Source organism: Temnothorax longispinosus, chromosome 5 (genome assembly GCF_030848805.1).
Source record: "Temnothorax longispinosus isolate EJ_2023e chromosome 5, Tlon_JGU_v1, whole genome shotgun sequence".
In the NCBI taxonomy this organism is placed as follows: domain Eukaryota; kingdom Metazoa; phylum Arthropoda; class Insecta; order Hymenoptera; family Formicidae; genus Temnothorax; species Temnothorax longispinosus.
This window is the reverse complement of record NC_092362.1, coordinates 12,879,642-12,893,491: the sequence shown is the minus strand read 5'-3', so window position 1 is coordinate 12,893,491 and position 13,850 is coordinate 12,879,642. Positions and strand designations below refer to the sequence as shown.

At 37.5% G+C, this 13,850-nt stretch overlaps 1 protein-coding gene across 3 annotated transcripts in view; it reads right to left on the bottom strand.

The window, feature by feature from the left end:
- Positions 1–11,982: 11,982 nt before the first annotated feature.
- Positions 11,983–13,850, bottom strand: part of LOC139812860 (alpha-glucosidase-like) — a 16,905-nt gene continuing 15,037 nt past the window's right edge. For all 3 annotated transcript variants that reach the window (XM_071777965.1, XM_071777966.1, XM_071777967.1), the window contains exons 8-10: positions 13,844–13,850; positions 13,357–13,497; positions 11,983–12,477 (exon numbers count right to left, since the gene is read on the bottom strand). The exon at positions 13,844–13,850 is cut by the window's right edge and continues 189 nt beyond it. In XM_071777965.1, the coding sequence (XP_071634066.1) occupies positions 12,405–12,477; positions 13,357–13,497; positions 13,844–13,850 (221 nt within the window). In that variant the 3' untranslated portion in view covers positions 11,983–12,404. The remainder of the gene's footprint in view (positions 12,478–13,356; positions 13,498–13,843) is intronic.

Here is a 13,850-nt window from a genome sequence, read left to right as displayed (position 1 = left end):
TGTGTCAAAGTCATTACGTATCACGTCTTCTTGGCGAATTCTTCATCCGTAGCGTCTTGGATTATTTGGAGGTGGGCCTCCTCAAAATCCTGAACTAATTGCGCTACCGCCGGATACCGAACAAGGAAGGTTGGCCTCATGGCCACGTTGTCTACCGCGAGCATCGAATATTGATGCACTTCCTGCATGCGCCGAATGCACAGCTCGCGGCGCCGCGCGCTGCTGCCTCGAGTCATCTTGAAATCGGAGTACAAGATGTACTTGTCTCAAATTGAAGGCCGCTCGTGAACGCGCGACGCTATGCTCGTCAGCCGGTAGCGAAAATATATACACAACGCACGAAACGAAGCAACGAGTTCGAAAGTCGAGAGAATTCAGGGGGTGGCAGCCAGCACAACAAACGCAGGAAGTATGTCTCGCTCCGGAGTGCGGAGACCAAACAAGCATGAGCGAAAGCCGCGCCGCTCGCCAAGGTCGAGGGGGGGCGGACGACTCGAGCTCGAAAACAAAGATTGATGGCGATGAAAGTTCACGAATAGTCGATCGCCTTTCGCAATTAATTTTTCAAATGCAAAATCCGCAACGATTATGCTACGATTGGCTCGAGAGATCGGAGTAATGGCGTGCGCGCGAAAACAACGAATACGCGGATATATTCGTCGCGACGTGCCGATGCGACGTGCGGACAAGATATATCACGCGAAAGGCACACCCCGATTATCCGATTTCAATGTCCCGATGGACCGCGAGATCAATGTTCGATTAATGAACCAAACTAGGTGGTCGAGTAATAGCACGCGCGCAAGCAATTACTCCTACGCGGATATCTTCGTCGCCACGTGCCGAGTGCGACGAAGGACGAGAGATATCACGCAGGGCAAGGGGGCACGCGCCGATCACACGATGCAAGAAAATTCGAATGATGGCCCGCACGCAGGCGAGACCACAATAACGCACGCCGATTAGTCGAATGCAATGACAAACGCTCATGCGGAGTTCCGATGAATCGCGCGAAAGGTCGGCGGAAGCTTCTAGACGCGAGAAGGAAAGATCCGGCTCGAAGGACCAATGCTCGGGGGGTGTTAATCGCCCCGAATTTGCGATCGGTCGATGAGATTTCGCGATTCGAAGGACCAGAGGGGCAATCCCCTCACAAGTTTAATTAGGCGAATAAAGCGAAAGCAAGCGAAAAGCGACTCACCGTATCGTTGCCCGATGGTCTTGTGGTGGCCTCGTGGCGTCCGGTCCTCCCTGTGGTGATGGAGAGCGGAAGGCGTGCAGCAGGCTAGGATGTGCAGGCACTCACGTGCCGCGGCAGGCAGGCAGGCAAAACGTGCAATACGGCAAGCAAGCGATATAGCAGGCACATGTGCAAGAGGCAAGCACTCAAGCCCGAGATTACTGAGACGACTTGTCGAGCTCCGAAATTGCGAGTTCACTCGATTACTCCGAACTGTGCGAGCGCAAGGCAAGTGTGTGTTCTCGAGTCCACGTTTGAACAGCGAATCCTCCCACGGTACTCCTCGGCTCGCGCACCTGCGAATAGCGGCCGGGGGCAAGTACTCATGATTCCAAATAATTGCGGGCCACCCGTGGGCGGGCAGCACGAGTCGGGTGAGTCGCGCGAGTGTTGCTATCTGTCGCGATCCGCCAACGTCTCGCGCGAGTCACGAAAAATACGATTTTGTACGTTACTTGTACGCGCAACTTATCAACTAATATGTACAACAATTACTAATGACACGGACATCTAATATATACAGGCGAGCGCCAACCAGTATGAATGTATGTAAATCATTATTGTAAATTGGATGTACAGGGTTGGGTACGTCCCTACAAAACGCCCTTTTAGACCCCTTGGGGTAATAAAGTATCATTTCTATCTATCTATCTATTTACTGCATTTATTAACTTTTTGTGATAAATTAAATTTATCAGCATTTACTCAATTTCTTAATTTACTGAATTTATTTTATTTAATTAAGTTTTATTTATTTACTTCAATTTAATTGAATTAATTCCTCAATTAGAATTGAATTTATGTAGACATATTTTTGATACAGTTATTTTGTTTTATTAAAAAATGACGCGTAATATGCCTGCCATCACTTCCGCTCCCATTAATGGCGGTTTTGTCTCATCCTTCATTAAAGGATCCTTAATTCACATTATCACTTTACAAAGTTTCGGCTATAAGACGACATTTAGTGGGACATAAGTCATCTTTTAGTCGACTTTAAGCTCTAACGAAAAGACATCTAAGCTGAAAATTTGTCATCTTTTAGTCATCTTTTAGACATCTTTGTGCTGTCTGGGTAGCGTGATATTGCAAAGTTAAAGATGATGAACAAGAGGGAAAGAAGTAGACGGAGAAAGAGAAAGATAAAGAGAGAAAAAGAGAGAAAGAGAGAAGGAGATAAGCCTTCAAATAATAAAAGTTAGAGGGTTCAAAGAGGGCCAATAGACAATTTTGTTAGATTTTGGAGTTCTACTGGACCCTTTGAACCCTCCAACTTTTATTTGAAACATTCTTTTAATAAATCAGTACTTAGGGTAAAGTGCCTATTTCGGATCAGATCCTAATTCGGATCAAAAAATTTGAAATGCTTCTCTAGCCGTCTGTATTTATCATACGTGGATTTTTTTTACTATTGTCTATAGTTATCCTTATAGCATTATAATACAATTCGAAAATACCGCTGATTGCTATTGGTAACAAACGTTTGCGGCACGACTAAAAAAGAAGGGAATTAGACATAGGTACGTATTTCTGCTTGTTTTGACATAACTACATGTTATTTCTAACAAAAATTTGACATGCATACCTTTGAAGGTATGCAGAATCTAATTTTCATGATAATTTGACCAAACTTTGCGTGTAGAAAAAATTCGAAGGATAGGGAAAACTGCCAATTTGTAGCGTAAGCGGTGGACTTATTCTAGCGAGATCGCCCTTGAGTACTATTTACTCATTAAATTTATCTGTTCTATTGTGTGATATAGACGTTGACGACGTTGTAATAGTATATTTGATTAAATGTAGAATATTCTGGACCTTGCGTTTAACTTTTAAGTACTCAATTTTAATTATTTAATCGTGTCTCTTTTGACAATGTAAACTTTATTATTATTATATGTAAATGGTTATGGTCAATTTAGAGTATTATATAAGGGAGATAGGAAATTTTCTTTCTCTGAAAGCATATATCATTTTTTCAGTAATTATGTCAAACCTAGAGCAAGCTGTTAATGTGCAGTAAGATTAAGTTATTCATAAATTATATATATATATATATATATATATATATATATTATATATATATATATATATTATGTTATATATATATATATATATATATATATATATATATATATATATATATAGTTGTTGGGGATTCCCGCAATTTGTTAGCGTAGAAATTGTATCTGTCCGTCTCATGTATTGCGATATACTTTTCCTCGCTTCTATCGCTCACGCAAAATATGTATAAGTTCGGAAACGCCAGAGGGAGCCGAGCCGCGCCGAAGGCGAGCGCGCGTCAGCATACCCCCACGCGGCTCGCCTGACGACCGGCCTCTTTCCCAACGAACCCGCCGCGCCGGGGTATTTAAACCGGCGCTCCGACAGGAGCCGGCACTTCGTCATTTTGTCACTTCACGACAGCTTTTCGCTGCTCCTGACGAAGCCTACCCTCCAGATCCTAGGGCGACACGCAAAACGAGGTTCAGAGTATGGGCCCCGACTGAGAGTTCTCAGGTGTCCCCGAACTCCATCGAACTCAACCCCGACGGCCACGGTCCAGCGAGGTCGAGCGTGCTCAGCCTCGTAACGAGGGTTCTCGTTACCATAGCCTCGGGAATTCAAATCCTCCGCGATATCTATCGCGTATCCGCCCGCGTGCTAATACCGTGCCATGTACCGCGCCGCGTAATAGAGATCGTGTTGGAACACCGCGCTTCCGTATGCTTCTTGTAAAGGACCGCGCTCCGTGAGTCCGTCAATTCGCGCCAAGTGCATCGGCACTACCATTTTTGTAAAGGACCGCGCTCCGTGAGTCCGTCAAACCGCCGCCGACTGCATCTGCGCTACTATTCCTGTATGTATCGCGTTTTGTCACTTATATCTATCGCATCAAATAAACATTTTGTGTACATTGCAAACGAATTGTCGTCTTTGGGTCTTCCATTCAGTCTCCTGACCCGGCGAGCTAGTCTGCGTTCAAACTGCAAAACTCGGTCGCTTTACAAGCGAGAAAACAAAGCGAAGCCGCACGGGAAATCTCGCGTCTTCTCTGGACGGATCCGGCGTTCCGTTCGGCGTACTCACTACGCGCCCGAACACTAGTCAATTGACACTTAACGAAGATTAACACAATAACATTTAAATGACACCTAACGATAAAGGGATCATGGCGACCCTGATTAAATCGACATAGAACATTAAAGGTTAACACCCTGTTAACACCAAACCAACATCCAACGATGAGGCTCAATCTTCAACCTACACTAAACATTGAGGCTTAACCCCCAACCTACACTTATCATTGAGAATAAACTCCCAATATACACTCATCATTGAGGATTAAACCCACAACTTATTTAAACCTTAATGGTCAACACTCAATCTACACCTAAATTTAAGTGTTGACACTTAACTTTGATGACAAACACTAAACTTACGCCTAAATTTGAGTGTTAATTTGAGCGTAAGTTTAGCGTTAACACTCAAATTTGAGTGTTAACCATCAAAGTTGAGTGTACTTTTTCGTAAGGGTAATGCAGCATTTAATTCTGCTTTAATTTACGAGCTTACATCGTCGTAAATAAGCGTTAATCTATTTTTAAATGATGCTTCACATGGCACTTTGTAATTTGGCTCGACTAATTTCATAAAATCGCGAAATCTGGTACTACCGATGAATGAAAGCGGTAGTTGATTCGACACTACCATTTTAATTGAAACTCTGTCAAGGAGCTCAGCTCTTTCTAAACTACATGGCCGTGAGCTAGCGTTAACCTGTCCGTAAGAAGTTCGATGGAGTAACCGACGTTTCTGTTGCGACCGTACGGAGGTTCTGGGTACGCAATCGTTAAATGAAGTATTTTCGGATGTTTGATTATTCAGGGTACATTTATTTGATGACGAGCTTGCAATATAGAGATTGTCTTCTTAGATATAGGATATGTCATTTTGAATTGTGTTGTCAGTATGACTGAAAGGAAAAGAAAGGAGAGGAGAGGGTTATAAAGGATGTTATTCTTTAAGAGGACCGTGCAAAAAATCTCTTACGAAGAAATGCTACAGAAAAGATTACTATATATAATTGCGAAAAAAGTATACAAAACTATAATAAATATTACAATAATTGCTGTAGTTTTGTGATTTCTTTTGTAACCGCAGTTGCTTTTTCCATAAAGGACTTGCTATGTTAGTTTATGCCACTTCAGATAAATAAAATTGCATAAATTGCTACCAAATATTCATTTCGAATATAAAAATATCTACGTTACTGTAAATAATATTTTATAGTAAAATGCTTTCCGAACCTGCGTTTTCTTCTTTCTGCACTGTCTTCGATCATTCCATGAACAACTCGTAAATGTTTATTAATAGACGATGTTGAGCCTTTTGTATAAAGGCTCAACATTGTATAAAGTACTATATCGCAGATTTTGCAGGTTGCTTCTAAACCATCCGCCGAACGTTCGCAATGCCTTCACACCGAACTGCTTAACATGTTGATTTTGCCCTCACAACTTTGCAATACTTTATAGAAGGAAAGGATATTTTATATTATATTCTGCTCAGGACTTAGCGATGCCGTGTAGTTGATAGATGTAAGAAAGTGTTACTTGAATATATAGTAACTGTTTTCGAGATTTTATGACAGCCGAAGACTCTCGAATAATTGGTAGGAATTAACGAATATATGAATATACACTGGGCAACAAAATTATCGCAACAAAAATTTTCGTCAAAATTTTGCCCAACTTCAAATAAGCACAACTCCGCGAAAAATTGTCATATCTGAAAGTTTTTTTTTCATTTTAAAGGGTGAAGTCTGTACTTTAAGGAACCATAGTCAGATTTTGAATTTAGCCTTTATTTCCCCATCCCGCCGTTCTTCCAAAAGTAAGGACGTGTTACGTCTCCAAAAAATTGCATACTTTGACACATTCTACGGAGTAGAATGAATTTTTTTCGTAACTATCATAGCAACCATCGTAAAATATAGACTTTTCCCTGCAAATTAAAAAAAAAATAAGTCCGTACGATTTTTTTTCGCCGAGTTATGGCTGATCAAAGTTACCTATATGCATTTTTGTGCATTCAATCACCGCCAACATTAGCATTACCCGATGGACACTACGGGGAGGTTGCTGGTCGGATTTTGCCCATCGTGTGTGTGCGTGCGTGCGTGCGTCGTGTTAGCAGAGATTTGCACAAACTAATTTTTATTCAAACGAGGCATTGTTACGATTTTGTCTTTTGTTTTCTGAATGAACGATACAATACAGTGATTGCAATACTGTGAAGTTACTTAGAGAAGTAATGTACTGTGAAGTTACTTACTTCAGTATTACAAAACTTCACAGTATTGCAGTCACTGTATTGTATTGCTCATTCGGAAAATAAAAGACAAAATCGTAACAATGCCTCGTTTGAATAAAAATTAGTTTGTGCAAATCTCTGCTAACACGACGCACGCACGCACGCATACACACGATGGGCAAAATCCGACCAGCAATTTCCCCGTAGTGTCCATCGGGTAATGCTAATGTTGGCGGTGATTGAATGCACAAAAATGCATATAGGTAACTTTGATCAGCCGTAACTTGGCGAAAAAAAATCGTACGGACTTATTTTTTTTTTAATTTGCAGGGAAAAGTCTATATTTTACGATGGTTGCTATGATAGTTACGAAAAAAATTCATTCTACTCCGTAGAATGTGTCAAAGTATGCAATTTTTTGGAGACGTAACACGTCCTTACTTTTGGAAGAACGGCGGGATGGGGAAATAAAGGCTAAATTCAAAATCTGACTATGGTTCCTTAAAGTACAGACTTCACCCTTTAAAATAAAAAAAAAACTTTCAGATATGACAATTTTTCGCGGAGTTGTGCTTATTTGAAGTTGGGCAAATTTTTGACGAAAATTTTTGTTGCGATAATTTTGTTGCCCAGTGTATATGAATATTTTATTTAGTTTATATAAATGCGAGTGAAAGAAAAATACGGAGAGAACCTTTGTGAAATGTAACCAAATGTATAGTGTAAACGTAATAAAATAAAACTTACGATAATTTCAGACACAAATTTTTAGCAAAAATAGTTTACGATTCCAGGCAATCGTCTCAGATTATATCATGATAGCAGATAAAAGATATCAATTTGTTGATTGTAAAATTTTCTAGACGGATCTAGGTTGCTAGGCGACTTAATTCGGTCGACTTTGCCGCGAACGTAGATTTGAATCCGCGGATGCGGATCCGACGCTTCAAATGTTCGGGTTCGGGTATCTGCGGATCCGCGAATAACCCGAATATTGCGGTTTTGAGATCCGTATCGCAATCGATCTCGGATACCCGGATAGTCATTTATTTGAATACTTAGGAGCTCTAATTTAAATAAAAGGATTTGTTTGTATAAAGTCATTTAAAAGTCATGTTGTTATATATATCGTTAAATTTTTCTTAATGTGGTATTACTAAAAAAAATAGCAATATTAACCCTTAATCTGTAAACCTGGGTCGTTTTCGTCCGGGCGAAAATCAAATGTAGTTGTAACTTTTGAAAACGGGTAGAGAAGGCGCCACTGCGCATCCGTAAAAAAAGTTATGCTCCCCGAGAACCCGCTTACCGAGTTTCAAGGCGTCAGTCCCCCTCCGGCCGTCGTAGCAGACACTTGAATTCTTCTCTGGACGAAAACGACCCACCTTTACAGTCAACGTTAGTCAAAACCGTAAATAATTGCTTCCTCATAGAGGAAGCTTTGTTTTCGTGAATTTCGTATATGAACCTTCGATTGCGTATAAAGTTGGGTTTAGTCAACCAAATTTAAAAAAATTATATATGAAATAGGGGTAGAAGAAACCAACGAAGAAATTGGTTTTTGAGTTTTTTCAATATGTTCAGATTGTTGTAAAACGTCGAAATATCGCCTAAAAAAAAAATGTCCGTGTGTATGTATGTATGTATGTATGTGTGTATGCTTTTGTTGTCCGTATATGCTCTAACTTCCGTAATTTTTGAGATATCGGGATGTTTTTTTTTTAATCGATAGAGTATCATTCAAGGAAGGTTGGTATTGAATTTGGCGATGATCGGTAAAGGGGTTCTTTTTTAAAAAAATTTTGAATTTTTTTAGAAATATCTATGGTTACTCTAACTTCCGCAAATTTGGAGATATCAATTTATTTCTAATTTTATTATATTTTTCAGTCTTTTCTACCCCTATTTCATATATAATATTTTAAGATTTGGTTGATTAGATCCAGCTTTATACGCGATCAAAGGTCCATAATTTTGCTCGCATATAAAGCTAAGTCTAATCAACCGAATTTAAAAAAATTATATATGAAATAGGGGTAGAAAAGACTGAAGTAAAAATTGTTTTTTTAGTTTTCGATGCCAATGTGTTGCTTATGTTCGAAAACGTCGAAAAATCGTAGAGTATCATTAAAGGTAGGTTAGTGTTGAATTATCTTTTCTTTTGTTTATGGTATAACTTCCGTAATTTTTTAGATATTGGGATGTTTTTTTTTAATCAATAGAATATCATTCAAGGAAGGTTGGTATTGAATTTGGCGATGATCAATAAAGGGGTTCTTTTTTAAAAAAATTTTGAATTTTTTAGAAATGTTCGTGGTTGCGCTAACTTCCGCAAATTTGGAGATATCGATCTATTTCTAATTTTATTATATTTTTTAGTCTTTTCTACCCCTATTTCATATATAATTTTTTAAGATTTGATTGATTAAACCCAGCTTTATATATACGCGATTAAAGGTCCATAATTTTGCTTGCATATAGAGCTACGTCTAATCAACCGAATTTAAAAGAATTATATATGAAATAGGAGTAGAAAAGATTGAAGTAAAAATTGTTTTTTGAGTTTTTGATGCCAATGTGTTGCCAATCAGAGCCAATCAGAGGGCCGTATTAGCATCTTAAAACATCACTTCCTCTATGAGGAAGTCAAGTGCAAATTTCTAATTTGCACCATTTTTTAACGTAAAATACAGGATGTTTGTACAGGTAATCACAAAATTAGTTGTCTGAGAATTTTTTTTCGTTTTTTCGTTTTAAAGTATTCATTGTGTCCGTAAAAGTGTCACAAAAACATCTAACCGCGAAAAAAAAATTACAAAAATATTTTTGTTCAGTTTTTCTAGGAAATGGCGCAACGGTCGGGCGAGAATGTTTCTCGAATATTGCGTCCTCGCGAGGAGAAGAATGTTGTGATTCTTAACTATTGACTTCTTATTGATTTTATTACTAATTTTTGAATTATTATATATTTATTACTGTTTTTACTACGAAATTTGGGGCTAATTATTGGCAATTTTGAGGTCACAAACTTAAGCATTTAATTTCAAAATAATTGCATGCAATATTTTTTTTATGAAAGCTACACTCTTCCCCTTCAATTTCTTTTTTTATTCATTTCGATATCTTTATTTGTCTTAAAGTTATGATTTTTTGAGTTAACAAATAATTTGCCCCTAGTTGCTCCATTTTTTTAATACAAATTATGTGAAAAAATTAAATTGTTTATAATTTTATGATTGATACTTTAAATTGAAGGTTTGAATTACCTTCATAAATTTTTTCAGATTTTTTGTAACACTTTAACACTTAAAAAAAACGTCAGGACGAAAACGACCCAGGTTTACAGACTAAAGGTGCCAAAAAAACGTTTACAAACTAAGGGTTAAATATATTGTTGTAAATGTTGTTTTGTGTAATAAAATAGTAAAAAAGCTAAATGGCGAGCGCTACGCGCGCGAACTTACTACCTGTAGTGTTCTAGAGTGTTCTAGAGTGTTCTAGAGTTCAGTTTAAAAAAGATAAAAGGAAGCGCCAAGTACACGCTTTCCCGTACAAGAAAAGAAGGTAAAAAAATGAACGCGTTGTCGCCACGCGCGTTAGAAGTGAAACTTCTGAAGGCAAGGCTTTGCCATAACTTTTCTGAAATTAATACAAAAACAATGCAACGGAATTAGTCACTCCAAGCCGCCCGCAACTCGAAAATATAGTGTTACACGCAGTTCTCACTATATCCGTCTCGCCAGTGCCGTACGCCTGATCGAATTTTCGTAACGCGTTTTCGAGTCGCAAAATCGAATTTACTTACCGATCCAAAAGGAGTTTCACTTTGTACGCCTGTTGGTCGAATTTTCGTGACACTATTTCGTGACGTTTTTTCGTGTCGCACAATCGAACTTACTACCGTACCAAAGAAGTTTCATTTCGTACGCCTATTGGTCGAATTTTCTTTACACTTTTCGTGTCACATAATCGAACTTACTACCGTGCCAGAAAAAGAACCGTCTCGCCAACGCCGTACGCCTATTGGTCAAATTTTCGTTACACTTTTCGTGTCGCGCAATCGAACTTACTACCGTACCAAAGAAGTTTCATTTCGTACGCCTATTGGTCGAATTTTCGTTACACTTTCCGTGTCGCACAATCGAACTTACTACCGTACCAAAGAAGTTTCATTTCGTACGCCTATTGGTCGAATTTTCGTTACACTTTTCGTGTCGCATAATCGAACTTACTACCGTGCCAGAAGAAGAACCGTCTCGCCAACGCCGTACGCCTATTGGTCAAATTTTCGTTATACTTTTCGTGTCGCATAATCAAACTTACTACCGTGCCAGAAGAAAAATCGTCTCGCCAACGCCGTACGCCTATTGGTCAAATTTTTGTTACACTTTTCGTGTCGCACAATCAAACTTACTACCGTACCAAAGAAGTTTCACTTCCGTTACACTTTTTCGTGTCGCGAATCGAACTCACTACCGTGCCTAAAGAAGTTTCACTTAAAAAAAGGCGTTAAGGTGGTTTATTCGCGACTATGTGAGTCAAAATAAACCTCATTTTAAAACTTCTAATTTCATACACTTTCATAGTCGACTAAATTCATTAATGAATTTCTCAAAATGATTGTATATCACAAATCGAATAAATAATCAATAATAAAAAAGAGGCGAATGAAAATAGTCCAATTTTCTTAGCGTAGTACAGAAGAGCTTCAGATGTGGCAACGTCGCAACATTCATGTAAACAAATGGTTGCACGTGTATCGTTCGGAGCAATAAACTTAGAGGTTAATTTTATTTAAGTGCAACGTTTACTTTTATATCATGAACGAACGACCGCGTTTTAACCTATGCAACTCGCGTTATGAATTCAAAGCGCGACGTTGCCACATATCCGAAGGTTTGTGATCACAGTGAGGAATGGACTGAAATCGATGTCTTTTAACTAATTTTGTGAACATTCTATACGGTTGAGATTGTTGGCTTTGGTACCATATGATTCGGAAGACACTCCTCTGTTTTTATTCTAATTTTCAACCTGATCTGTCTTTTCTATAATTTACTACCATCAATTTATCTCAAAATTACGGTCTCTCACGCGTCGTCCGCCATAAACGCAATGCTTAAGATAGGGAAAAAAGCATATTTTTAGACAATAATATCTCGGAAACTACACGGTCAATCCATTTCAAATTTAGCATGAAGATTCGTCAGTTGCTTAATTACTTTTACTGAAAAAACTGCATCGATCTGTTTTCATAGGTTATATGGACATACCACCTTAAGTATACACGCAACTCGTCGTAAAATATACACAGGGCGGTCTCGCGTTGCGCGTGTACTTAACGGCTTGACGCGAGACACTACCGTGTCTCTTGATAATGATTATTTTTTGAAACTTTAATTTTATTTTATTTAGAGACTTTACGCATGTAACATAATCGAAAAATTTATTACGTATATTGTATTATATGTATACATAGAAGTTATAGTTTTATACATGTGCATAGAAATATGATAACCCAATTTATATTTGAAACATTTAACGTTAGCATGTCTTGTTTTTCTAACGTAATTATTCCTTTTTTAATAATTTATTGTTATTTGAGGCATTATCTATGCTGCTATATCTATAAGCGTAACATTATTTTTCTCGCAGATGAATCCAATTAATAAGATAAATATAGAGCATCTTAATAAGAACTTAATAAGATAAATAAAACAGCAGCGTTACACGGATGTAAGAAATGACCATAAAGGGTAATTCCGCCTTTTTATCTAAAGTACTATAGAAATTACATTGAGAAAAATAACGCCTCGTTCGAATATTCATTTCTATGATTTTTTACATAGTTTTACGTAGTACTAGTATATATCACAGCTCCTGATGCAGGAATTTTTAAGGCACGAACATCTTTGATAATATTCCTATAAAGAAAAAATTGAAACATAAGCACACACACATTTGAGATAAGGAGATAATGACATATAATACGCCTCTTACGCTTCAATACCATAACATGTATTTTATTTTATAACGCGCGTAATTAGCGTGGGTACAACTCCACAATTAGGGCCTATACGAAAAATCAATTAGGAGAAGGTAAATTTTTATTATGTATTCTTGCCCCCTGAATCCACAACTGTTGATTAAAGTTGTGGGTCGTTGCATATTACAAAGTTATTAACAAAGAAAATATAATGAATAATAGTATGTAATTCTATGATACCGTATATACGACCGTGGTTCCGCCCCCTTACGGGCGGCTTCACCTTCAAAAAAACTAACCTAACTCAACCTAATTGTTGTGTAGGTGGATCACACGGTAAATATTTAGTATTAGGAGCCAGTTCCAATTCCCTTAATTATGATTATTTTGAAATATGTTATCAAAGATATGACTGTAACTTTTCCTTATAACTTAATCGACGGTTATTGCTTATTTAAAAGTTATAAACAAAAAAGTTTGAAAAATACGAATTTGTGTCAATACTAAGAGAAATAATTTGCTGATATATATATGAGTGTATAAACAGTACACATATAAGCGGGAAAGGAGTTACCGCCCCTAATTGATGACATATTTCAGAATTATGAAAATTGAGGGTTTTCTAATACTAAATATTTACCGCATTTTTTCTCATTTTCATGACGATATCTTAGGAAATATAAGCAATCTTCAAATTTTAGATTCAGAGGGGGCAGGAATACATAAAATTTACTTTTTCCCAATTGATTTCTCGTATAGACCCTAATTGTGGAGCTTTACCTTAGCGTGCCATATGCAAAGAAAAAAATATGCTTACCCAATAAGATGATGAGCATTCGTAGTGGCATAATAAACGTTTAATTGATTTGATGCGTGAACAAGCGTTGATAAATCAACAGTTTTCTCTTTATCTGCAAAGTTTACCACTACGTAAACCGATTGCTGCCCATTAGCTTTCCTGTAATAACAAGCACATTATGATTTTATTATTGACGTTAATCACTTTCAAGCGCTACGTTATCTCGCCAGGAAAATTAAATGTTAAAAATATATAGATACTAGCAATAATGAAAAGATAAAATAACTATATTTTTAAATATACATATGATAAAACGCGTTTTAATAATATTACTAAAGAATAACTGCATGCATTTTGGTTATATTTTATATACAATATATAGGGTGTCTTATATAAAACTACCGCACTTTCTCTTAATGGCAGATTTCTTGGAACATTTTAAAACAAAAATTTTAATACAAAAATGTCGAGGCTATAATAATATATATGTAGGTATATATCCTACCTGGTAA